The 26,263-nt window shown below is 57.1% G+C and overlaps 1 protein-coding gene across 2 annotated transcripts in view; it reads left to right on the top strand.

Annotated features, from left to right (window-relative positions):
- Positions 1 to 26,263, top strand: part of KIF21B (kinesin family member 21B) — a 48,009-nt gene that overhangs the window by 691 nt on the left and 21,055 nt on the right. For both annotated transcript variants that reach the window (XM_048225345.2, XM_026480689.4), the window contains exons 2-15: positions 13,130 to 13,352; positions 13,664 to 13,846; positions 15,699 to 15,848; positions 15,932 to 16,066; positions 16,470 to 16,637; positions 16,979 to 17,094; positions 17,643 to 17,838; positions 18,962 to 19,151; positions 20,135 to 20,198; positions 20,298 to 20,516; positions 20,885 to 20,966; positions 21,428 to 21,545; positions 22,323 to 22,514; positions 24,273 to 24,472. In XM_048225345.2, the coding sequence (XP_048081302.1) occupies positions 13,130 to 13,352; positions 13,664 to 13,846; positions 15,699 to 15,848; positions 15,932 to 16,066; positions 16,470 to 16,637; positions 16,979 to 17,094; positions 17,643 to 17,838; positions 18,962 to 19,151; positions 20,135 to 20,198; positions 20,298 to 20,516; positions 20,885 to 20,966; positions 21,428 to 21,545; positions 22,323 to 22,514; positions 24,273 to 24,472 (2,236 nt within the window). The remainder of the gene's footprint in view (positions 1 to 13,129; positions 13,353 to 13,663; positions 13,847 to 15,698; positions 15,849 to 15,931; positions 16,067 to 16,469; positions 16,638 to 16,978; positions 17,095 to 17,642; positions 17,839 to 18,961; positions 19,152 to 20,134; positions 20,199 to 20,297; positions 20,517 to 20,884; positions 20,967 to 21,427; positions 21,546 to 22,322; positions 22,515 to 24,272; positions 24,473 to 26,263) is intronic.

Genomic DNA, 26,263 nt, shown 5'->3' with positions numbered 1-26,263 from the left:
ATATCGGAGGGGGAAAATTTTCCCTTCATCCACCCCAGTCGGCTAATTCTGCGCTCTTGGTCCAGCTAGGAAGGCAGCACACCCGGCCCTGGGAAAGGGTACCGCGGACAAAGATCGATTGAGTGCAGGGACGAATGGAAGGGCTGGGATGGTGCCTTGGCCTTCCCTAGGGAGTCAAGCGCTTTTGGAGAGAACCCTGCTGGCCCTGTCCCAAGAGGAGATGGGGCTAGGGCAGGGAGGAAGCGGTGTATCTGAGGTTCTACCTCTGAGACTGCAGGAGGGTGGGACGCTGATACCCCATCTTCGGGCTCTCAGATAAAATGGAGGTAGGGTGGTGCATGGACTTATCTGGGACTTGCAGTGACATCCTGACAGAATTGAGGTGGGGAGAGGACATGGCTGGGGGGCTTCTATTGGCAAAGCAGGAAATCATGCAAAGTTGAGCCATATGTGTCCTTTGTGTTGGGTGGAGACGCTTTATACCACACCACCTCTCCTTGTTTTTGTTTTGGGTTTTCTCTTTGAGAGGGGTCTGTTGATGGGAGAGTGCCAATCTGAGACTGGTCACCAAGGCCGGTATAGTGGAGAAATACATCCATCTCTGCCCCAGCCCTATATGATGGGGGTGGGGGTATTGGGTCCAGGGCTAGGGTGGGTCTCTGAGACAGGTCTCTAGATTCCCTGGGTTGTAGGTGACCCAGATTCCAAGAATCCATGGAAGTCACTCTAGACAGGGCCAGAGATGTCTATGGCAAAGCTTCCCCCTCCTGCCCCAGGGCAGATGCCCCCCCTGCCCCCGCCCCAGGCATCTGGCTGGTCCTCTGCAACCCAGAGAGGAAGAGGGGACGGCCGATCACAGCTCTGGGGGCAAGGAAGGGAGATTGAGGTGCCCCCCCGCCCATGCATCAGGCGGCCTCAGCATCACTTGAACACAGCCTTGCTGGCCCTGAGCAGCCTGAGAGACAAAGAGGAGCCCTGCAGGTGCCTGGTGGGCTGGCGGGGGCGGGGCCGGGCTGCTGCCTGGGCTGACATTGCAGCAGGATCCTGTGGAGGTCGAGGGAGGGAGGTACAAGGGTGGGGGGTGGGAGTGAGAAATGTAAATATGACATCTGCAGCAGACTGGGAGAGTCCAACTGCATCATAAAAGGGAAATGAAGCCCTGGCCCCACTCACTGTGAACCAGGGCTGGGAAGGAAGGGACTTAGGGTGCTTGCTCCTCCCATGGGGGCTTTCCTTTAGACTCCATCTTATAGGAGAGAGCCAAACAAAGCCCCCTCTACTACCACCACACACGGTCAGCCTCCCCAGGCTAGACTGGGGCATGGTAAAGTGTGGGAAAGCCCCATGGGATTGGCACTTTGTGCAGAGCAGTGAGGAAAGGCTGGTGTGGCCTTCTCAGCACCATCAACAGAAGGTTTCTGAGACCTTTTCCAGAGAAGGGATTGTGCCTGCCCCACCGCACCCAGTTCTTTGGGGGCAATGGGTACCATCTCTGCTTCCCACTCAGATTGCTCTAGTAGTGTCCACATGCCCCCGCTCCTTGCCTTGAGTTGCTGATCTCAGATGGAGGGGTGGGCAGACTTGAACAGCAGAAGAGCCCAGCTTTAGGGGGATTCTGGAAGGTGAGGGCCCAGCCCACTCATCCCCTCCCATTCCAGCATGAGCGCCCAGCCTGGCACACGCCAGACCTCAATGGGCAGCCGGCCGTGCAAGGCAGACAATGCCTGGACAGAACCCAGTTTCTAATCAAAGAGCTGAGGATAGGACCAGACTAGGGCTGGGGCTAGGACAGGGAGCAGATGGTGCCACTGAGGAGCCGTAGGGGAGAGTCCCCCATGCTTTTGGATCCCCATCCACCCCCTCATCCCCACCTCCAGAAGTTACTTGTCCCACCTCAAGGACTGGGTGGCGGGCTGGAGTAGGGTATTGGAATAGGGCATTGCTGGGAAAGGCCCAAGCTTTGGAATTGCCAAAGGCCCAATCTGGTGTCAGGTTCAACTGTCTGACTTCCTGGAAGTCCTTTCTCGTATCTGACTGCAGTGCTGTCTGAGTTTCCATGAGAATAACATGGCGAGCCCTGGGTCCAACTCTTGGGAGAGGGAGGCCAGGAATGAGACAGACTTGGTTTGGGGTGTGTGTGTATGTGTGTGTGTGCACATGTGCATGTCCACGTGCACATGCATGCCTGTGTAAGGGGGGAGGTCCTGGCGGGGACTGTTAGACTAGGTGAGAAGTGCCAGGCCCAGGGCTCTTGGCCCTATAATCTCCTTGGGAAGAGGATCAAAGCTGGCTGTCTGCAAATCTCCACAGGGCAGGCCGGGGCTGGGGGAGAGCCAGGGGAGGAAACTTTCAGAACCTGGGGCTGTGGGATAAAGGGAGAAGGTCTAGGTATGAGCAGACCCTAAAAGCCCTACCCCAGGCCTCCCTGAAGTCTGGCCCGTCTGCCCCTGAACCCTGGCTAGTCTGCTAGTCACCTTTGCACCAAGATTCCCAGGCCAGCCCCACTCCGGCCTGCCCTGTGATCCCTTTATCCGTTAATCCCTGTAGATGGGGCTCAGCTCCCTGGGCCCAAGGCTGGCCTAGAACCAGCCTCTCTCTACCTGGGGATGGCTGGGGGGTGGGGGAAGGACGCCTGAGAGAGGTGGGGCTGAGCTGTGCCCTGCCGCAGGCTAGCACACAGGCCCAGCTAATGGGGGAGAAGGGGAAGGGTTAGCTGATGAGAAATGCAAGTTGGCAAAGTTGAAATTGGGGAGGGAGGCCAAGACACGTGGTACGTTGCTTGAAGACCCTTGCAAGCCCCCAGTTCTGAGCCCCCACCATGAGGGGAGCCCTCCGTGGGGCCTAACCCCCTCCCCCATTATCTTCGCCTGGTTTCCTTAAGCTCCCTTCCTTTTGTCAGCTGGGGTGGGCAGGCCCCTGTACAGGTCCTGCATCCATCTGCGGACACCCCAGGCTTGAGCAGGGGCTGGAAGGGGATGGAGGGCACCGGCCAGGGACCCAAGGGGCAGGGTTAGATCGCACCCCTGCCCTCGCTCATTTGGGTTCCCTAGCTGTAGTTACTTCCAGAGCTTCTGGCTACTCTGAAGTTTTGGTCCATGTCTGTCTAAATGTTGAATCAAATGGTGGCTTGGACAAAGAGACCGGAGAAGACAGAAAAAACTGCGTGCGGGTGGGATAGGGGGTGCCTTTAGAGTCCCATCCTCTGCTCCGGCAGCCCAAGGCCAGCCAGGGCCGATCAATGCCAATGGTGCCCCATGCTGCCCGTTTATAGATCTGGGAAACTGAGGCCCAGGCAGGACCTCCTGTGTCTGGAGATCTGAGAATCTTAGCGGTGGCCTCCTGCTGCAGAAATAGGGCTTATGTCATCACAAGGAAGTGGAGTGTAGTAACCACAGGCCCCGGAAACCGTCCCCCCTCCACCACCCAGCCCGCCTGCCCGTCTAGCCTGAAGCTGATTGGATCTCCACTTTTGAAACCCTCAGAGTGGAGATGGGGTGGGGCAGGGGCTGAGGAAGTGGCGGAGGTGACACGAGCCTGGCACCTTACTCCTACAGCTCTGGGGGCAAAGGGCGGGGCTTGGGCCAATGCAGTTCACGCATTGGATGGGTCACGGGGCTTCCTTTCTGTTTGTCCTGCTGGGCCTCGGCTGTTCCCCGCTGGAGAATGGGAACAGCTGGTTTGTTCTCCGTTATTCATTTGTGAAGAGCAGTGGTTTGGATACGGTAGATACAGCCCGTAAAGGGTTGGCTCCTGAGGAGTTGATGTGAGTGAGATGTTTTCAAAGTAAGCCCGGACTTAAAGTGTCCCTAAGAGGCGTGTCTCTGGTTTGAGCCACAGTGAGTGTTAGGTACACGGAAGAGCTCACCTCCAACTAACTAACTAACTTCCTTCCTTCCTTCCTTCCTTCCTTCCTTCCTTCCTTCCTTCTTTCCACTTATTTATAGCAGAAAGCATGCCAGGATGGAAAGAAGAGTGAACTGGGAGGTGGCTAAGCACTATGACTCCTTGAACACTTGCCCCACGCCAGGCAGCGCGTCTACACTGTCCCACTCTACCCCACCAGAGCCCCACCGGCTCACTGATGTTATTCTCATTGTATGGATGAGCAAACGCTCACAGCCAGTAAACGGAGGAGTTTGGATCTGAACCCAGGGTACTCTCCCTCCAAGCACATGCTCCTCAGACTGCTCTCAGCCGCCTCCCAGTGCAGCTCTAATTAGCTCTTTGCTGTGAGTCTCTATGCCTCAGTTTCTCCATATGCCATACCGCACCGGTTGCCGTAATGGCAATGTGGGAAAAGTACTTAGGAAGGTGTTCGGTGCTATGCAGAGGGGGGACGGGTCTGAATTTCCTTTTCTGGTTGCTTAGCATGGAGCTGCCTGGCCCCTCCATGGTCCTAGCTCCTTAGCCATGCTGTTTGCTCTTGTGTTTGGGGAGCTTTTCCCTTCCCACTGGGGAGAAGCCTGCCCTTTCTCTCTATCCTTAGACCCATGTAACCGTCCCTGGAATTTATTTTCCTGCCTGAGTTCCATCTTGCCACTCTCCGGGAAAGGAAATTCTGGGGACAGCCTAGTCTCCTCTTGCTACCCCTACATGTCCCCACAGCAGTCACAGGGCAGAGCCCTGGGTGTCTGGGTCTCCTCGCCTCTCATGTTGCCCTCTAGAAATAGCAGCCTGTTGAGGAAAGCTAGAGAGGGTATCGAGAGCTCGCTGGGCTGGGGAGGAGAGAATGCTTCTCTGCCCTGGGAGGGGAGCCAGGCTGGGGCTTGTCGGCCTTGGCCTCAGAGAGCTACCCCTCTGTCCCTACGGGCTGGGGGTGGTGGAGCTCTGTGGGAAGGGCTGTGAAGCCCATGGCAGGGGGCGGGCCTGTGGGTGGCAGTGTTCTGACCCCTGGAATACTCCCTCTTTCATTTCTGGCTGCTCTGGGGTGTGGAAGGAAGGCAGTGCCATGGTCCCCTGTCCCCAGATACCTGAGTCCCTATCCCTCTGCCTTGCGGGGTGGAGGCCCACCATCAGAGCAGCGGTGGAGGCCACTTGTCCTTTCTCTAGGCTGGCCGGTCCTGCCTGACCCTGGAGTTAAGTGCATTGAGGAGAGCCTGGCAGTGGGGACTGAGGCCCGACCACCGAGGACCAGGGCCAGTGTGCTGGGGGAGAGGCTCCTGCGCTCCACAGCCAGCTGCTTGGAGGCCAGCCGCCTGTTGCTCTGCATTCCTCAGCAGGGGAGCGTCCCCAGGGCCCAGTTCCCACTGAGCTGTCGTCCACATGATGCACATGCCGCCACAGCGCGCGGGGCTCTGGGCGCTCCCTGCTCAGCCCCCACTCCGCAGAGTCCCTGTCTCCTGGGAGGTCATGGGAAACCCCTGCCAGATGCCCTGAGAAGGGAGTGGGACGGGAGAGCCACTCTGGAGTGCAGCTGAACGGAGCTTCCTGGAGCCCGGCTCGCCCCTCTTCCCAGGCCCCTGCTGCACAGGGGTGAGGCCCACAGGAGGCAGAGCGGTGGATCAGGAAGCTCCTGGCTACTGCTCACAGCCAGGCCTGCGCATCTGTTCAGCTTAGATGGCCCCCTCCCTCAGCTTCTCCTAGCATCTCAGCTCCCCAGCCGCTGACCCCTCGCCCCACTCTGCCAGGCCCGCTGCCTCCTGTGCCCGGTTTCAGCCTCTCAGGGGGGTGTCCCGGGGCACAGCTGACATCCGGATGCCCTAGGGGCCACGAACAAGACTGTCCCCCGGTTCCCTCCCCTGTCAGACTGCTTGTCCCTGGTTGTGACTCAGAAGCTAGTGGCCACGACTTGGATACACTGAAAGAGAAAGGTCAACGACATCTGAGGAAGGAGTGGGTGCTGAACCCAGGTGCCCTGAATCGACACCCGAAGGCTTCCTGTAGGTTGTCTTCGAGTGTCTGCACCCTCACCTTGTGCACCTGGGAACATGTTTGGGGGCAGAAGTCAAGCGCAGAGGGCTGACAGACCCATTTCACCAGATCTGCTAGGGCCTCATAAACCCATGCTTTTTGACCCCACAGTACAAAGCCTCCTTGTTTGGGGGTCCTGAGCCAGCCTGGGTCTCTTCCCTGAGGGCAGTGTCAGGAGGACTGTGCTGGGGGGAGGGTCCGAGAGGCCAGGACAAGGTCCAGTGACAGGGCGACAAGACCCTCTTGCTATCACAGGGCTCTAGTGGCTCCCCACTCTGTATCCCTGCAGCTAAGAGCCAGCACCCCAAATTGGGTCTCCCCACTCTATTTTGGAGAGGAGCAGCCCCTCTGGGAAGATGCCTTCTCTGGGCTAAGTCAGCTAAAAGGCCCCGGGTGTCTGGGAGCCAGACTCCCCTGAGAGAGCAGGGATTTTGCTTCCAGCGCCTTCCCCAGAGCTGGCAGGCTGCCACGGGGAGGAGGAGGAGAGGATGCTCATTAGAGTGGGGGTGTAGACGCCCTCTCTCTGCTGCCGGGGAGAGCTGCCTTCCTCTGGCAGGGAAGCAGCCTCCTGGGTTCTTGGCTCCCTACTTCTCCATGCTCTAGGCCTCGGCTCTCTTAACTCTACAAAACGGGCAGAATGCTTTCCCAACAGAGCGCTCGTGGCGCTGCTGGCAGCTGCTGGTAGGATCAGTCCAAGGATTCTCTGAGGGGATCATTTTTCTCCAGTCCAACCCCTCTCCTGCCCTGGTGCAGGGCTGCTCAGTGGGTGCAGCGGGATTGGGCGGGGGCGGGCTTGGCTTGCATTTCACTGCCACCATTACAAATTGTGTGACTTCCGGCTGGTGAAATTTCACCTTTCCAAGCCTCGGTAAGAGGGGGCAAATGCCCCTTGCTCCCCAGGGCTGTCATAACCCATTACATGTGTTCGTGTATGTAAATGAGCTCAACACATAGGTTCTCAAAACGTGTTAGGTATTTTCCTGATCAGACAAGGCACTGGTGTGGAGAATGTACAGAAGAAGCCAGAGTGGTATCAGTGACCATGATTTCTGAGGAAAAAGATTCCAAAGAATCCCAAACTCCCCTTTTCTAGGGGTTTAGCAAGTTTAGCAATCCTTGCAGGCAGGAAGTTCTTTTTGCTAGCTTATCTAAATCCCTCCTGCTGTCGCTGAGTTCCTCTCTGATCTGTCACTGATGAGGAAAAGCTGGTCCCTGGCAGGTCACAGCATGGCTAAGTGACTCAGTGTGCCAGGCAGACTAGAGGTCATGGCGCTCCTCTCTGTGGCCCCTGCCCCCCCCCCCCCCAACTTCCACACAACAGCTCAGCTCTAGTTCACTCCTGCTGCCCCTTGGTTGGAGCCCGGCAAACCGCTTGGGGCTGGGCAGAAGGGAGGTCATGAAATCTGGCCAACCTCAGGCTTGCGGGCAGCGGGCAGTGCACCTAGAGACCAGGGAATGAACTTCCTCATTTCTCTGTTTCTCCTTGGGGCTGTTCCACTAGCCTCTGGGGGCTCCTCTTCAAGATTCCAGAAAGACGTTAAGGGTCCTGTAGAAGAGGGGCGCCTGGGTGGCACAGCGGTTAAGCGCCTGCCTTCGGCTCAGGGCGTGATCTCGGCGTTATGGGATCGAGCCCCACATCAGGCTCTTCAGCTATGAGCCTGCTTCTTCCTCTCCCACTCCCCCTGCTTGTGTTCCCTCTCTCGCTGGCTGTCTCTATCTCTGTCAAATAAATAAATAAAATCTTTAAAAAAAAAAAAAAAGGGTCCTGTAGAAGAAAAGAGCAGATAGGCTTATAGCCCCTGGGGCTTCTTCCAAAGGCTGGTCATGGTGGTTATTTTGGCTGTCGGAGGGGTGGTTCCAGCCCAAGTCCCTGGTTCTTCGAAAAGCCTTTGAGGGAGAGCCTGGTGAGAGGGTGTCTCCCAGCCTGGAAGTCCCCAAAGTGCAAATTACTCACAAGTGGTCAGCTAGGCATGCTAGCTCTCTCCAGCTCTCCTGGATTGAATCTTTGGGGCTGATGGCTTATGAAGGTAGTCTTCCTAGAAGACCTTGTTATCTATTACCTATGTGACCTTGAGCCCCGTTAATTTCCTCTGAACTCTCGTTTGTAAATTAGAGCAAAAACACCACCTTAGAATGAAATGATTTGTGTAATGATCTAGCGTGCAAAGCCTCGTAGGTACAGAGTCTAGCAAAAAGGCTGTCTTGTTGGGTAAGTGTGGGAAGTTACTAACTGGGGAAGTTGAGCAAGCAGAGATGTAAGAGGTGCTGGCAAAGGAAGGCGTCAGGAATCACAGACCATACATCATAGTTGTAAAGACTTTTCTAGGACTTTGGAATGGTTCTCCGTTAGTTATTTTAATATCACCGCTTGTTACCTCTCAGCGACAAAACTCTTCAAATACGAAGAGCCTGGGGCTGTACCTTAAGAGCTCCAGGAGCTCCTAATTGCGGGGCAACTCAAGTTAAGAGCCCAGGGAGCGGCCCTAGCCGGCTGATTGGGTGCGATCATTTCACCTGAGGAGGCTGAGCCAACCCTTGGGAGCCCAAGGTCACTGGGCGGAGCCCCTGGGGGGCAGTGATTGGCTGGCTTTGTGTGATGTCACTGAGGAACGGGCGGGGTGAGCGAAGCTCGCCCCATCCTCGCACCCCGCCCCCCCCCCCCCCCCAGGCGCGGGTAGGGTGTGGGGCTCTGGGCACGTTACCCTTCGCAGAGGGACTTGTTCTCCCTGGCAGTCCTTCAGCATCCCCCTGGGCCTGCCCCCTCCCCGTCTCCTCTGTCCTCCCCTTCCGCCCTGTCCTCCCGGCTTCCCAAAGAGCTGTGGAAGCGCTGAGCTCAGCTCTTCCCGCAGCGCCGGGCTCGGGTTCGCGGCCTTTGTCCCGCCACCGCCGCCGCCGCCGGGGGCACCGACGGGTGGGGGCCCGGGCCCGAGCCGCCTGCGCGTCCTTCGGCCCGGGTGCCCGCTTCTCCGGCGGTGGGGGAGGGCTCTGAAAATAACTCCCCACATCACACCAGCTCCTGCTCAATTGTGAGCAGAGGAAGCTCAGCGGCCACGCGCCCGTGCCAGATCCTGCCTCTGAAAAGCTCCGGGCCCTTTCTCCTCGCTCTCGCGCCTGCTCCCACCGCCGCTCGGGCTGCGGGTTGCCAAGTGGCAAATAGACCGGGCTCTGTTCAGGGAGATTCCGGGAGCCTTTCTGCGCGGGGCTGTCCGGCCCGCCCCCTTCCCTCCCCGCCCGGACCTTGAGAAGGGGTGGAGGGCAGCTTTGCAGGCGTGGGGCTTGGTAGAGATGCAGGAGGTCCCTGGACAGAAATGGTAGTGGACGTGTGGCTCACAAAGCTACCGATAAAACGCAGCTGGCCCGCGGGGCCATAGTTTGCTGATTGGAGCTTTTCAAATATTGCATTAAATTATAATTTATCTTGATTACTGAGTTTTTTTCATACCCGGTTAAGTTTTGCACTTACGGCAAATACCTCACCTCGTCCTAGTCCTGGATCTGGTCTACAGCTCCTGGGGTCTGTGGTTTACTTGCAAGACCCTAGAAACTGGTTTCCATCCCTCACCCCTCTCCCATGTCCCCACGAAGGACCAGCGCTGGGAGCGGCTTCCATCCCCGCCACCTTGCTGTAACGGGAAGCCTCAGCCTTCCCCTTATCTGGGGCGGGGCGGGGCTGGCTGAGGGCCACTGCTGCTTTGACGGCAGTGCACAGAAGTGACCTCACCCAGGGTGGGGCCAGGAGAGGAGGCTGCTGGAGGGGAAGGTGTTGGAGTTCTTAGAAAGTTAGCACTGGGAACGGAACATCTTGAGGACATGGGAGGAAGCAGCAGCTCCTGAACAAGAAGGGGGCGCAGGCAGAGGCTTGTCCAGGACCCTGGACTTTATCTCCCAGCCCTCTGGTCTCCCACCTGTGGGGTGCGGGTTTGAATCCTCTGCTGGGCAGGGTGTGGTGAGGAGTGAGCCCCAGGACATCTGGGACATAACGTCTGCCCCTGCTGGATGGCAAACCCTGAGGCAGGGCCAGCCTGGTGCTGGGTCTGGGGCACACATGAACAGATAGAGCAGGATTCCTTCCAGAGTGCCTCCGTGGCTCTGATGGTGGTGCTGTGGGAGAAAGCTTATGTGTCGATTTGCAGATGGAGAATTTCCCAGACAGGAGGTAGCTGGAGAAGCAGAAGAGCGCCTTCACTGTATTTACTGTTTGTATGTGCTTTAGCCACTTCAAGCCTCAACTTTCCTCTCTGGAAAATGGGCATTGAAATCCCATTGCAAGCTCATTGCATCACTTAAGTGAGGTAGTCCATGGCAGGTGCCTGGCCCAGCTAGCAGATGGAAAACACACATAAAATGTTAATTTTCTTTTTCTTAATTCTCTACCTCCAGTTACTCAATCAAGTCCCATTCCTGGGACTAACACTCTCCCTCGTCCAGGTCAGTTGCTTTGGGAATTAGTGACTCCTGAGCCCATGTCCTTTGTCTCCCAGCTGGTACCTTTTGCTCTGGGTAACATTGCTCACCCATCTGTACCCTGCAAAGCACCCCGGTGCTTCAGATGGGCCAGCCCGGGGCTGGCTGGCTCTCTCTGACCACAGAGGACCCCCACGTCAAGATATGCTGGGCCTCACATCCCAGGATAAGGGCCCCAGGGTGAATGCCTGACTGACTTCACAATTCTTAGACCCTAAAACTCTGGAGCCCCTCTTCTCCAACCTCTTTCCCAGACTGCTTTTCTGCCAGTTCTCTTGTACCTGGCAGGTGTGCTCTGCCGTGTTCTTGGGGCTGGTTATTGAAGGAGAAGCAGTCCCTCGCACTGATGGGCTCTGCCAGGCAGGGCTGCTGCTCCCCCTCCCCTGCTCCCACTGTCTCCAGGGATCCTGATTTGATTTCCTCCAATCACCAGCACTGCCATCTGCCTGGGGTAATTAAATGGTATTTGAATTGGATCCAGGAATCCTATCACAAGCAGCCCACATGGTAGGGAGGGTGTCTTCCGGAGTTGGTGCTAGCCAGCAAAGCTGGACGCTTCCCAGACCAGACCCTCGGTTCACCTGGGAGGCACCTGGACACCCTGGGCAGTAAGTATTTGGTCCTGGGTCCCACAGGCCCAGGGGCAGAGGCAGCTCTGAGGGCCAGAGTGCGCCTTGCGTGCAGTGCCACGCCCCTCTTCTGGAGCTGGGCCTGCTGTCTCCCTGTGTGTATGAGCCGTTCTGTCCCCCAGGCCGCCTGAGCCCTGCCCTTACTGACACGGCCGCGTAGAAATAGTGGAGGCAGCCCACACACACTGCACACGCACACTGTTCCAGCGCCGCTCTGCCCCTTACTATCTGTGACCGACTGGGCACCATCTCATTTCCTCCTCTACAAACCAGGGTAGTATCACCGCAGGTGTTCTCTTCAGGATCACGAGTTGGTATACGTCGGTGCTTAGACACTCCCGGGTGCAGTGAGTGCGAATTTGTGTCAGTTGCCACTATTAGTGGTCGAGGTAGGAGAACTGCTGGCCCAGACCTCTCACTGGTGGGTCAAGTTTCCGGTCTGCAGGTTCTAGAGAGGATGAGCAAGAATCAGCTGCTCCCTTCCCAGTCAGAAACCAGTTCAGGGGGGACACCGAGAGGCTGGGTTCTAGTTTCAACTGGAACTGGAACAGCTGGATAGCGTGGATGAAGGTGGTAAGCCTCCATTCCTGTCAGCCTCAGTGAGGGGAGAGCCACTAACCTGTGAGGACCCGTTGACACTGAAGGGAAAACACTTCTGAAGAAAACCCAGGCTACCATCTATGGTGTGAACTTGGCCTGGTGCAGCTAACCGCCCCCCATATGCTCCCCTGGGACTTACCCCCCTTGGGCCCTCTTGCAGCAAAGTGCAGGCAACAGGCTGCGGGGAGTACCTCCCCTGGCCTGAAGCTCTGAGTGGGCCTTGGGAGCTGGGGCAGCTCCAGATAGGGACAGGATGGCGACTTGGTGGCCCTGGCTCTGTGGCTAGGTCTCCCTCAGCTCTGGATGCATGCTGGCCTGGCCCTCTCACTCTTTTCTTCTCTTGGTAAATGTTGGCTTTGGGAAAGGGAGCCTGACAAGCAGCTCATTGTGAGTGCCTGGCTGATAGGGCTGGCTTGTGTGAGCCCATGAGCATTAGCGCCTAACCCACCCCCACCGCCCTTTTACTTTAGGCATTTGGGAAGCGCTTTTCTGCCTGTCCCTACAGCGCATGCTCACTGACTCACACTTGGTTGCCATGGGGACCTCGTCATGGCAATGGCTGCTTAGAAGAGGGAGAAGAGGTGGCTGGATGGTGATAGCCCTATCTATGGTTGGCTCCCATTCAGCCCTGGTGCCACTTTTCTTCCTCTTGTCAGGGAGCCCAGCAGGAGTTGGGATGGGGCCCCTCCTGTGGCCGGCCTGGGATCCCTTGTAGAGGGTCATTTTCTCAGCTGACTTTTGGCTTGGCCTGGTCTGGCGGGGATGTGCTTGGTCTGGCCCCCTTGGCTCCTGGAGAGGAACCAGAACTGGTGCCTGAGAATGTTCCTCCAGGCTCTGGCATCTGAGAGGGGGCTCTGCAGCTGGAGGACTGGCAGCCCCTGCAGGCCTTGGCAGAAGCTGTTGTCTGTTCTTTAATTCAGTTTTTTTTGGGGGGGGGGGAGGGGCAGCCAGGCCTGTCCCTCCTGTCACCACCCTGGTGCTGAGCCTTACCTCCCAGAGGGGGCAAGCTGTCTTCTCTTCCTGATCTGTGGGACACTGATTTCTAGGGCTCTCCGTTCAACCAGGAGTGTGAGCTTTGACGTCAGACCTGGGGTTGGTTCTGTCGTGCCCCACGGTACAATCTTGGGCAAGTCACTTAAACTCTGTCAGCTTCCATTTTCTCATCTGTAAAATTAGGCAAATAATATGTACCTTATAGATTTATAGTGAAGAATACATGAATTCATTTATGTAAAATACTTTTAACCCAGATCCCGTGCATAGAGTGCTTGGTAAATGTTAGCAACTGCTCAATAAATGTTTGGGTGGAGTAGATATTGTTCTTACTATTATTATTATTATTGTATTGTTACAAAAGTTGCCTTCGTCCTCTGGGGAGGCTCCTAAGCTTCCTTCCTTCTCTTCAAGCTGGTGGGGGCTGGAGGGGGCCTGGGGAAGTGGAAGCTTGGCAGGCAGCATGAGCGAGGAGGGCCATGGCAGTCCCCTGCCGGCCGGGTCTGACCCAGGGCTATCCCCTTTCTGGGCAGGATTCGGCCCCAGCTATCAAAGGAGAAGATTGAGGGCTGTCACATCTGCACCTCTGTTACCCCTGGGGAGCCCCAGGTCCTTCTGGGGAAGGACAAGGCCTTCACCTATGATTTTGTCTTCGACCTGGACACCTGGCAGGAACAAATCTATTCGACCTGTGTGAGCCAGCTCATCGAGGGCTGCTTCGAGGGCTACAATGCCACAGTGCTGGCCTATGGGCAGGTAAGCCGCCTCCCCTCCCACCGCTGGCCCCTCCAACCCTAGTCTCTGCAGCTGCTGGAAGAGAGCGTCCCCTCCCCCTTCAGACCCGTTGAGATGGCGCTGCGGTTTTGTCTATTGTCCCAGCATGCTGTTTCACTGCTAGTTATTCCAGAGAGGCTGTCACTCTGAGGAGACTCCCCCAGGGTGTGGCTTTGGAACCAGGAGGGGTGGGTGACCCGGGCTGGGAGGTACATAGTAAGGGTCTGAGGCCCCGGGCTTGCCGGTGGCCCCCCGAGGGTGCTCACACCGTCCTTCCATCCTTGCTGATGCAGACAGGGGCCGGGAAGACATACACGATGGGCACTGGCTTTGACACGGCGACGTCGGAGCAGGAGCAGGGCATCATTCCCAGGGCCATCGCACACCTCTTCGGGGGCATTGCTGAGCGCAAGCGGCGGGCGCAGGAGCAGGGTGTGGCTGGGCCTGAGTTCAAAGTCAGCGCTCAGTTCCTGGAGGTACTGTGGCCTCGTAGTGCGGGTGGAAGGGAGATTTGGGGAACAGCAAGACCATGAGGTTGGGCTTACCCCCAGGACAGTGGAATGAGCCTAGGGGAGCTGTGGAGAATGGCATGGAAACACGTGTCTGGCACATATGAGAACTCTGGTTCCCGCCCATTCTTCTTGCCTCGGCAGGTTGCTCCCCAGCCTCAGAGAAGCCTGCCCTATCCCCTCTGGCCGAGGTCCTTACGGACCCTCCCTCTGAGTCTTCTCTGACCTCAGGGCGGGGAGGTCCTCCAGAAGGAGTTTTTCTTTGTAACTGGTCCTGCCTCTTTCTGGGAGAATGTCTGTGTGCCAAGACCAGGCTTTGGGCATCTGGGAACTTTGCAGGTAGAGGAAGGAATCTTTGGCCTATCAAAGGGCCTCTCAGAAGGGTGTCTAAGAAAGCAGGTGTTTCTGGATGCTTCTCATGAGTGCCTGACTCGAACAGTGTCCTTCTTTGGGAGCTTGAACCAGGTGGCTTCAGTTCTCCACTTGTGAAACCCCATCCCATTGACCCCCCTGGCTCTGGGGCATTTGCTGGGTAGGGGGCTGTCCTGGGCTCTGACTGTACCCAGGTTGTCCTCTGAGGGAGGGGTGAGGCTCCAGCCCTCTCTAGGGCTTCCATGGCCCACCCTGCCCACTGCACCGTTATGACTCCCTCCTGGGCCCTCAGAGTGGCTGCTTTCCCCTTAGGGGACCCTGTATTTTAGGCTTGAGAGTTTTTCATTGTCCTCCTGGACTTTGCTTCTGATAAAGTGACTGCCTGTGTGTGTGTGTGTGTGTGTGTGTGTGTGTGTGTGTGCGTTCTGCTGTGTATCGCTATAAGCTTTTCCATCTCTTTGTTTTCTTCTTTTCCCTATTCTGTTTCCATGGGGATCCCCAAAGAGTAGGGCAGTTCCTAGAAAACTCATGCCAAAGGGCGAACCACAAGGGGTTAAATGATGCCGGTGTGCCTGTCCCAACAGACAGACAGACACCATGGCACCCACATTGCACCAGTCCCTTCCGTTTCCCCTTCCCCTTCCTGTGGAGTATTTCTGTCCCTTTGAGGCATCAAAGCCTCGGATGTCGGAGGGCTGCAGCCCGCCCCTCCCCCACAGGATTCTGCTGGCCACTGACCAAGCTGCCCGGTCCCTTTTCCCCACGCCCCAGCTCCGGCTCCCTGCCTGGGGAATATCGCAGCAGGTGAAGCTTACCCTGCCAGCGATTCCAAACACAGGAATCTCCAAGGCTGAGACCTGGTCAGGCCACCTCCCTCCCCAAGCGGTCTCTCCAGGCTCTCCCCAGGATGCAGGGCCCCAGCGGCATGCTCTCCATGCCCACATTACTGCCCCACTGGGAGGCTGTCCTCACCTCAGCCCCCAGGAACCATCGGGGTCAAGGCACGGTCTCTACTGAGCTCTGCCTGTCCCCTCCCTCATCCGAAACCACATCCCCACCCCCTTTCCCAGCCTAGCAACAAACATAATAGGATCTGCCTGATTTATGGTCCTAACTTCTTCATCTGCCTCTGAGACCCGAGTCCCCTTGTCCCCTTTAGGTCCTTAGTCCCCTGACAAGACTGAAAGCTGCTGAATGCTGGTTCCTTGGGGGAGTGGAAGCACAACCTCAGTATAGTTCTGCCCAGGACCCAGCTGCCCCCCACTCCTGTTTAGAAGAAAGATCCTGGAATCCAGAACCCAGAGTGGACCAGGGTTGGCAAGTTCACCTCCCAGAGCCTCAGTTTCCACATCTGCAAAACAGAGCTGGTTTATAAACATGGGAAAGCCCCTCGGGGCCCCAGACCACGTGCCACGTGCACCCAGCAGCTCTTTCTGCCCCTGCACAGCTCTACAACGAGGAGATCCTCGACCTGTTTGATAGCACCCGTGACCCTGACGCCCGCCACCGCAGGTCCAACATCAAGATCCATGAGGATGGGAATGGTGGCATCTACACCACAGGCGTCACTTCCCGCCTCATCACCTCCCAGGAGGAGGTGAGCACCCACCGGAGGTCCGGGGCAGGCGGGGGCCGGCTCCACGGCCCGTCTCCTGCCCTGACTTGCGCCTCCCCCCGCAGCTGATCCAGTGCCTGAAGCAGGGCGCCCTGTCCCGCACCACGGCCAGCACACAGATGAATGTGCAGAGCTCCCGCTCACACGCCATCTTCACCATCCACGTGTGCCAGATGCGAGTGTGTCCCCAGCCCGACCCAGTAAGGAACCCACGGAGGCCCAGGAGCTGGTGCAGTGGGAGGGGCTTCTCAGGAGGGCAAGAAGAGGAAGGAGCCATGGAGCTGAAGCTAGCAAATCGGGGGTTGGGGCTTGCCTTGGCCACTTGTTGGTTTTTCTTGTTCTTTTTTCTTAAGCCTCAGTCCCCCACCTGTAATGGGGTACCCCAACCCCTATCGTTGTGAGGCTTGCACGAGCATCGCGTGTGCCAGTACTGTGTACATCGGCAGATTCTCTCACGTGCAAGGGGAGAGGGCGGTGCAGCCTGCCCTGCCTCTCAGCCCCCAATCCCCCCCCCAGGCAGCATTCCTGAGGGTGAGGGCCAAGAGCAGAGGAGCCACGAGGTGGGGCAGGCCCGGGTGCGTCAGCTGCTAACTTCTGCTGCAGGTGAATGAGGCGGTGACGGGGCTTCCTGAGGGCACGGCTCCCACCAGTGAGTATGAGACACTCACTGCTAAGTTTCACTTCGTGGACCTGGCCGGCTCAGAGCGGCTGAAGCGGACCGGGGCCACCGGCGAGCGGGCCAAGGAGGGCATCTCCATCAACTGCGGCCTGGTAGGCACTCGGCGGGTCACCAGCCCCAGGGGCCAGCACAGCTCAGTCTCAGACCCTTTCCAGACCCTCCAGGCCCACGGCTGCCCCGTCCTCCTTGTGCCTCTTGCTGGCTGCTGGCCAGGGCACCCATATATCACTACTGTTACGCCTTTGGTCCTTTGCCCTCTCCCTTGCCCCCAACTTCTTGACTTCACCAAATGATCATATCTGCACCTAAACCCTCTCAGGAAGCTTGAGGGCTGCTGGGTCATCGAGGCAGGTACAGATGGCTCAGGGGCTGTCTTGTTCCCACTCCCCCTCTCCCTGAGTGCCTCTCAAGTGCCAGGGTCTGTCTCCCACAGCTGGCCTTGGGCAACGTGATCAGCGCCTTGGGGGACCAGAGCAAGAAGGTGGTACACGTGCCCTACAGGGACTCGAAGCTCACTCGGCTCCTCCAGGACTCGCTGGGGGGCAACAGGTACCCTACAGCCAACATCCAGGGAAGGGGCAGGGGAGACGGGAACCTCCTGGAGAATCCTGATGTGAGGGTTTGATTCACGAGGGCCTTGTGGATGAGAAGGCCTTCCTACTGCTGGCTGTGGGCTTGGGAGACAGGAGCCTTGAGATGGCGCATGACCTTTAGCCAGTATGGTCAGACTTAGTTTCCTTGTCTGCACAGCAGGGAGAGATAGTCTTGAAGTGATAAAGCCCAAATAGGGTAATGGATGGAAACCACTAAGGAAATACAGATCTGTGACCGGCAGTGACATGTCCCATGGCCAACCGCCTTCACTGTGGGTTGCTACTGTTGGAAGGAACCCCGTGGCTAGGTGTTCCAGAGCCCCAGGTCCCAGGTGCTGCTCTGGTGAATGCCAGGTCCTTAGGGCATTAAGGCAGTAGGGGAATAGGTTGGGAGCGGGAGCTCTGCCCTGGAGCAATGCTTCCAGGAACTTGGCTCGAACCTCACTTGGCTCGGTCCTCCTTTGGGGACCCCTCGAACCTCACTCTCCTACTGCACCCCCCCAGCCAGACCATCATGATTGCCTGTGTGAGTCCCTCAGACCGGGACTTCATGGAGACGCTCAACACACTCAAATATGCCAATCGGGCCCGCAACATCAAGAACAAGGTGGTGGTGAACCAGGACAAGACAAGCCAGCAGATCAGCGCCCTGCGGGCCGAGATCGCTCGGCTGCAGATGGAGCTGATGGAGTACAAGGCGGTGAGCACAGTCTGCGCACGGTGGGCTCTAGTTCTTCGGCCTCCCTCCCCCCGTCCCTTGCCTCCCCGGCCACTCCCCTCCGCTTCCTGAGTATTGGCTGTGTGCCAGCCATGACTAAGGGGCTCCCGGGGGCGAATCGAGCACGGTCGGAGCCGCTGGGGTTTTAGCACCCGGAGAGAAAGGCGGGAACTCAGCTGTCCCGCTGCATAGCTCTGATGCCCAGGACCGAGGCTCATGTTTCATGCCCGCTGACTGTGCTGCGTGGGAGCAGATGAGACTCCTAGCCTGTGGTACAGACTAAGAATAATTGATGGGACCACATGAGTCCAGTGTGCCTGGGGCAGGGCAGAGGAGAGAGAGCTGGCCCTCCTCACTCAGGTGCACAGTCAGGGAAGGCCTCAAGAAGGAGGGGGCCTGTTATATCGATTTTAAAAAAAGAAAGAGATATCATCAGAAGCAAGTGGAGCAGGATTCCAGGATGCAAACAAGCCGCGCTCGCAGGCACAGAGATGGGGAAATGGGTGCTTCTGCCGGGAAGCGTCTAATTCCATATGACTAAGGCAAAGGTCAATCGCTGCTGGTAGCCCATCGTGTGAATCCGGTACACAAATTTGGGTTTGGGTTTGGCTTGCCCTTTGTTTTAAAAGAATGCAACTTTGTTGCCTTTCTGAAAATCAGGGAATTTCAGTTTTTCCCAAAAAAGGTGAAGACCTAACAACATATAGCACTACATTGGCTGGAGTGGCCTAGTTGCTGACCCTTTTAGACTAGGTCTGTGACTCTGTTAACTGCAGTCTGCACCACTCCCTGTTGTCTTGTACTCAGACTCACTTATGCCAACTGCCTGGGCCCCTTAGGGTTTTGGCCCTTGGGTTAGCACTTATGGTGATAGGAAGATAGGCAGTGGAAAGGTAGGTAAGTCAAGGCAAGATTGGGGGAGGCTGGAATGGCTGGTTGTAGAATTTGGACTTTCTGGTTGTCAATGAGAGCCCTGGGAGATAGGAACTGTGTTTTAGGAAACGTGGGGTGGGAGAGACTGGCGGTGCTGCTAGGTACGTCACCAGCCCTTTCCCGCCCTGCGAGCTCTGGCACCTGACTGCTCCCTGCCCGCCCCTCGTCCCAGGGCAAGAGGGTGATCGGGGAGGATGGTGCCGAGGGCTACAGTGACCTGTTCCGGGAGAATGCCATGCTGCAGAAGGAGAATGGGGCACTGCGTCTGCGGGTGAAGGCCATGCAGGAGGCCATCGATGCCATCAACAACCGCGTCACTCAACTCATGAGCCAGGAGGCTAATCTGCTCCTGGCCAAGGCTGGTAAGTCGGGGTGCACCAGGCTAGCTCAGACACCCAACGGCCGGGACCCCCTGTCCCCATACTGACCCTAGGATATTAGGCAAGCTGGGCCAGCAAATCAATTCACAGATCAGTGCATTTATGAATTTTTTCCAATTGATTTTTTAAAAAGATTTATTTATTTGAGAGAGAGAGAGAGGCAGGGTGAGGGGGCAGTGGCAGAGGGAGAGGAAGAGAGAGAATCTCAAGCAGACTCCCCACTGAGCACAGAGCCCACATGGGGCTCGATCTCACAACCCTGAGATCATGACCTGAGCCGAAATCAGGAGTTAGATGCTTAGCTAACTGAGCCACCCAGGCACCCCCCAATTGATTTAAAACCTTTTTTATGACCATCAGCAATACATGAATACACCGTCCTTGCTTAACATGGGTGTATAAAGTAAAGGTTAAAAATCCCCCCTCATTAGACTCTCCACTCCACGTCCTCTCTACTTAGAAGTAGCCCGTGCACATTTGCCCACACCTTTGTCCGTACCTTTGCTCCAAGCGTGAATGTATATTCGTATGTACGTATGCACATAGGTGTGTGTGCGAATATATACTGCCCTTTCTTTTTCTGTGTAGGAGACCATGTGTATTGTCCTTTGACTTCCCACTTTCACTTAGCATTATGCTTTGGAGATCTTCCCATGTTAAAACATATGAACCTACTTGATTCTTGTAAACGGCACAGTGTTCCCTATGTGAGGATAGTGAACACTGTCTGATAGCATTCCTCTCCGGATGGAGCTTGGTTGTTTCTGATTCCTGCTGTCTCCCGCCGTGCTTGCATATACCCATCGCATGGACAGGTGTTTCTTCAATGTAGATTCCTTCTGGGGAAAGGCCCATGTGTGGTACCCTATTGGAGGCCCGGGTACAAGACCACCAGTTCCGGGCCGCAGGTCCTTGCCGTTCCTTACCCTCTGTGTTGCCCTCTCCCCGCCGCCTTCCCTCTCCAGGTGATGGCAATGAGGCCATTGGTGCGCTGATCCAGAACTACATCCGGGAGATTGAGGAGCTGCGGTGAGTGCGTCCCAGCGCGTCTGGGAGCCGTGGAGGAGGGCCTGGGCCGGGCCAGAGCCCGGGGCAGTGTCGGCTCACCCGCTGGCTCTCCCCACGCAGGACGAAGCTCCTGGAGAGTGAGGCCATGAACGAGTCCCTGCGCCGCAGCCTCTCCCGGGTCTCGGCTCGGAGCCCCTACTCCCTGGGCGCGTCTCCAGGCGCTGCGGCCTTCGGGGGCAGCCCGGCCAGCTCCATGGAGGACGCCTCGGAGGTGATCCGCCGGGCCAAGCAGGACCTGGAGCGGCTCAAGAAGAAGGAGGTCAGGCAGCGGAGAAAGAGGTGAGGCGAATGCGCCCCAGCTTTGCGGGCTCTCCAGGAGCACTGCTGCCCCCCTGCGTGTAGCCGGCGCTGCCCCAGGGCTACTTGGGAGCTCACCGAGCACATTTGCTCAGCCTTTTGGGCAGAAGCCCCTCACCCTTTCTCTAATGCTGCACCTTCCCCCGAGGGGAGGGTGGAGATTACCCAGGGTTAATTCTAGACGGGGGTGGGGGGGGGGTGAAGAGGAGCAGCCAGATTCTCCACAGAACGGGAACCGGCCCCATCCTCCTGCCCTTCAGACCAGACATTCCTATCCCTCCCCTGCCACCCCCTGCCACCCCCTGCCACATGCTCAAAGCTAACCTGGCCTACCCTTCACTCCTGGGCAGCCCAGAGAAGGAGGCCTTCAAAAAGAGGGCAAAACTCCAACAGGAAAACAGTGAGGAGACCGATGAGAATGAGGCTGAGGAGGTGAGGGACTGCCCCGTCCCCTCCCCTCTCCATGCTTCCCCCCCCACCCCCATGTCCCTGCCGAGTGGAGGGACCCCCACGACCACCTTGGCAGGGTGGGGGAGAGGCTTAGGTCTGCCTCCAGTTGAGTTGGTCCCTGAACTTCCTTGTATGGCTGACTGGTTGCCATGGTGATCTCCATCCCTCAGTTCCCCCCCACCTCATTCCCAGTGGGTGAGGCTGGGCAGGGAGGCTTTCCTAGAGCAGCTGTGCCCAGGCTGTTGGGGGAGTCAGGTGGTACTCTTTCGGCACTGGGGGTGGGCACAAGGGGCCCTGACCGTGGTCTGCCCCGTTCCCCACCCTCTTGACACACCTGAGGCCTTGTCCAGACTCCCTCTGCTTCTGGGCTCTCCTCCCTGAGGCCAGGCCCAGCCTGAGTAAGGAGAGCCCACTGGCCACCCCTAATGGTGCTCGGTGCCCAGGAGGAGGAAGAGCGAGACGAGAGTGGCTGTGAGGAGGAGGAGGGGCGCGAGGATGAAGACGAGGACTCGGGCAGTGAGGAGAGCCTGGTGGACTCGGACTCAGACCCTGACGAGAAGGGTGTGTATGCCCAGGCTGGGGCAGGGGGAGGCGACATGCCAAATGGCAGGTGCCCGGGGCCGGCTGTCAGTCAGCACTGGGCCCAGAGAAACTGCTCAGACCCTCCAGTTACAAGACCCTCAGCCAGATGCCCCCTTGGCTGGGGTCAGGCCTTACTTGAGTTCTCAAAGAATGTGGACACGTGGGTCCCGGAACTCCCAGACATGATACCACCACCGCTGCCACCACCACCACCACCACCAACAGCAGTGATAAGGATGGCAGCACCCAACCCTCCACATGGCCTGAGGTTTTCAGTTCTCACTACAACCCTGTGCATAGGTGTTTGGAGCCCCCCAAGTTCAGAGAAGTCTAGTGACTTTCCCCAGCATGGTAGGTGCAGAGCTGGGCCTTGAATGGTGTTGAAACCCACTCCTCTAAGTGGGGGCACTTGCCCTGTCAGCTCTACCCTGCCGTCATTTCTGACCCACAGCCCTCCTCCTCCAGGCTGGGTCCCATGCCATCTACGACAGGTAGACCTTGGCCTCTGGGCACAGCTGGTGTGGTGGGATGCCTAGATGCTCCCTGCCCCCAACCAGGCTCCTGGGCCAGCCTCCAGTCTCTGAGGCTGGTCTTCAAATGTGTCGCCCCGCCTGGCAGCCCTTACCCACCATGGCATTTATCCTTGCCTCCAGCCTCTGGTCACCGACTGCTCGTGGCTGACTAGAGGAAAGCCCCCAGCACCCCCCTCCCGCCCTAAGCCCCTGGCACTGGATGGAGCCTGTCTCTGCCCCGCAGAGGTGAACTTCCAAGCCGACCTGGCCGACCTGACATGTGAGATCGAGATCAAGCAGAAGCTGATCGACGAGCTGGAGAACAGCCAGCGACGACTGCAGACACTCAAACACCAGTACGAGGAGAAGCTGATTCTGCTTCAGAACAAGATCCGAGACACACAGCTGGAGCGTGACCGCGTGCTGCAGAACCTCAGTGAGGCCCGCACTAGCCCGCCCGGCCCCCCGGCCCCTGGCACCTTTGGGATTTGCCCGGTCCCAATTTTGCCCGATTTGCGCTGTGGCCCTCTGACCCACCTAACTAACCCTAATTCTCTGCCACATTTTACATTTATTATTGTTATTTTTTATTAGCATCTTAAGTATTAGAATCCTTTATTTCCCTAGGCACATGGGCATGGCACTCCTCACCTTTTTTTCTGCATTCAGTTCCTCGAATATTTTCCTTTAAACCCATTTACAAACCAACTTGTCACATTCTAGCTTCTTTACACTTGCTCTTAGCACATTCATTCAATCACTGTTTCTCATTCATTCGCTTACTCAGCAAACATTTGTTGACTCCATCTTACAGAGCTGATATTACTCTAGGCGCTAGAGGTATTGGGGTGAGCAGAATTCCAGCTTCGTGAAGCGTACGGTCTGGCGGGGAGGGACAGACGTAAATAAGATAAATAAGCAGAGTGTGTAACGTGCCCGGTGGTGGTCAGTACCATGAAAAAAACAGAGCAGGGAAGGAGGACAGGGCATGGCAAGGAGTGGAGTGGAGTTTTATAAAGGGCAGTCATGGAAGGCATCTCGGAGAAGGTGACATGTGAGCAGACCCGAAGGAGGTGAGAGAAGTCTCGCGGAGAGTGAGCACGGGCTGAGCACTCCAGGCAGAGAACAGAAGATGCCGAGCCCCGGAGGTGGGAGTATGCCTGGCATGTTGGTGGAATAACAAGGGACGGACCTCGGGAACACAGTGAAAGGGGACAGTGACAAGAGATGGGATAATGCAAGAACTAACTACGGGACCAGGTCACACCCGTCATTATAAGGACATTGCTTTGTTCTCTGAGAGAGATGGGAAGGTGTGGAGTTTTGAGAGAGGAATGTGATGTAGGTTTTAAAAGCATGTTGGTGTGATCACTGGCTGCTGGGTAGGGGAATGAAAGTGGTGGCTTGAGGCCAGTTAGAAAACCGTTAACAAAGATCCTGGTGAATCCTTGGGGAAAAAATTTTTAAAAAAGAAAACCAAAGAACCTAGTGAAAGAGGATTTAGGCAGGAGGTGGTGAGGAGTGGTCCCGTTCTGGATACATTTCAAAGGTAGAGACAAAACGTTTTGTTGATTAACTGGTTGGAGGATGTAAGGGGAGCCAAGGACGTCTCCAGGCTTCAAGCTTCTGGAAGGGTGGTGATGACATCTACGGAGAGGGGAAGCCTTCTGGGGTGAGGGAAACAGAGATTGGGAGTCTGTTTGTGCCTGTTAAGTTGGAGATGTCTGCCACACGTCTCCATGGAGACGCCTGTTGGCATTTCAGGTAGCAAAGGTCAAGGATAGAGAATCTGCTTCTCCTTCTGCTCTGGCCCACACCACTGTCTTCTTACTAGCTCTTTCCTTCCCACTGGCCCGACCCTTTCCTCCAGTCATGGCTCCAAACCGAGCCAGCAGGGGTGGCCCACAGGACCCTCACAGGAAACTGGGGACCAGAGGCTCAGAGATCTTGAGATGAAAACACCCCCTCAAGGTCCCATAGAATGATGGAGCAGGAAGGGGAGTTGGCCTCTTACAGCCTGATCCCCTCCTTGTGTAACTAAGAAACAGGCACACAGAGGGGTGTGACCTGCTCACAGTCCTGGGGTGAGTCTAGAACCCAGGCTCCTGCCCGCCCCCCCCACCCTCTGTGAGCCCGAAGCTGATAGAACCCTCGGGGATGCAGGGCACTGACAGCCACCTCTTACCGCTCTCAGGCACCATGGAGTGCTACACGGAGGAGAAGGCCAACAAGATCAAGGCTGACTACGAGAAGCGGCTGCGGGAGATGAACCGGGACCTGCAGAAGCTGCAGGCCGCGCAGAAGGAGCACGCACGGCTGCTCAAAAACCAGTCCCGCTACGAGAGGGAGCTGAAGAAGCTGCAGGCCGAGGTGGCTGAGATGAAGAAGGCCAAGGTAGGGGTCAGGGGGGTGGCCATGGGGTGTCTTCTTAAAACCCACTTACGATGTTAATAATAATCATCGCTATGAGCATGGACAGTCTTCTTCAGACACAGCACCCGTCCTCGTCCTGCGCACTGTCCTCTGAGCCAGGGTCCTCCTCCAGGGGGAGCCACCTCTCCTAGTAGAGGGGCAGGCCAGGAGCTCCGCGGGGTGCTGCTCAACACTGCCCCCTCTGGTAGGAAACTGCACCAGCACCACACTTGTGGCTGGGCTACGCGAGTACCGCTGAGGCCTCTCGTGGGGGCAGCCTTTGCCTATGGTAATGATAATTATCATACCATCAATTGAACGCTTGCTGTGGCCAGGCTCTAGGCTAGTTGCCTAACATGCACGAGCATACTAAAGTCCTGAGGAGAAGCTCGTGAAGGAGGTCCTGTTATTAATCGTGTTTTGTGCATGGGAAAGTGAGGTGTGCAACTTTGGGCGGATCGCCCTCTGTCTAGGGGAACACAGCTCTTCCCTAGGAAGCCTCTGACCCCTGACCCCAGCAGAGACTGCCAGCTCAGGTTTGCACACAACTTCTAGCATGCCGCAGTTCTCAGGTCAGGCCTGGGCTGCTCTGCTCAGTGCCAGTCTTTGGGGAGAACCCTCATTCTGGACCCCGAAGACCCGGCAGCAGCGAGCCTTCCTCTGTAGATTCACCCTTGCAGAGCCTGCCGTCTGAGACGGAAGCCAACCCCACCAGCCGCCAGCCCCTTTAGAGCCTCGCCTCCCTCCCTCCCAGGCCATTTCCTCTCAAGACTGTCCTCAGGGCAGTGCAGGCTAGTGATGTTTCTGGTCATGTCTGAGGCCTCCGTGGTGGAGGAAGGATCAACCTCCACGTGACTATTATTCCCTGTCACTTGGAAAGTGTCTAAAGCCCTGCGTACATTGCACTGTCATGCTTTGGGCACCAGGACGCGGCGGGAGGGGGCGGATGCCGCAGGGCCCCAGGTACATGGCTCTCTATCAGGTTGGGTCATCTCCGGCCACACCGAGGGTACTCTCTGTGCCCTTGCCACAGCTCTGACAACTCCAGGTTCCAGGCTTTCTATGCCTGACCACTTGCTTTGCTCTGAACTGGCATGCTGTCATCCCTGGGGCTATGGTAAAAGCTAGATTTGGGGGGGTGCAAAATGACCTGGGCCAAAAGTCTGACCGTTCGTGCCCAGCTTTATGACTCTAAGTCGTTTGTCTCTCTGAGGTTCATTTCCTTGTTTATGAAACGAGAATGGTAACACCTCTCTCCTGTGGCTGTCACAACAGCAGTGCTTGGTTATAGCGTGTTCTCGATACGTGGTGCTGGCTCTTACGGTTGTCAGTGTGAGCCTGGCCCTGGAATGCGGCTTGGACCCTCATCTCAGCCCTGTCTCCTGCTCAGCTGTCCATGGGCGAGAGGAAAGCACTCCACCCAGGGGGGGTAACCCGCCTCCAGCAACCCTGGGCTGGTCCTCGAATGGCCAGACCCAGGATGGTGGCTTGGGGAAGGGGCCGCCAGGGGCTGTGACATCCGAAAGTGGGGAGCAGGGTTAAACGTTGCAGAGTGGTTACACCGCACAGCTGGGCTGGCAGTAAGGCCCCTCCTTCTGGCAGGTTGCCCAGATGGTGGGGGCTTCAACTCCCACGGAGGAGTAGGAGCAGACCCCTCGCTCCAGACCCCTGAGCCCCAAGCCAGTGCTGCCTGGCAGGCCACCACCCCTGCTCAGCATCCTCAGAGCCAGGCCCTCCCGGGGCGGGGGGCCCACTGCCCAGCCTCGCCCCCAC

The sequence above is a fragment of the Ursus arctos genome, unplaced genomic scaffold, assembly GCF_023065955.2.
Source record: "Ursus arctos isolate Adak ecotype North America unplaced genomic scaffold, UrsArc2.0 scaffold_2, whole genome shotgun sequence".
NCBI classification, from domain to species: domain Eukaryota; kingdom Metazoa; phylum Chordata; class Mammalia; order Carnivora; family Ursidae; genus Ursus; species Ursus arctos.
The sequence above is the reverse complement of the archived record's forward strand: the minus strand, read 5'-3'. Positions and strand labels throughout refer to the sequence as shown.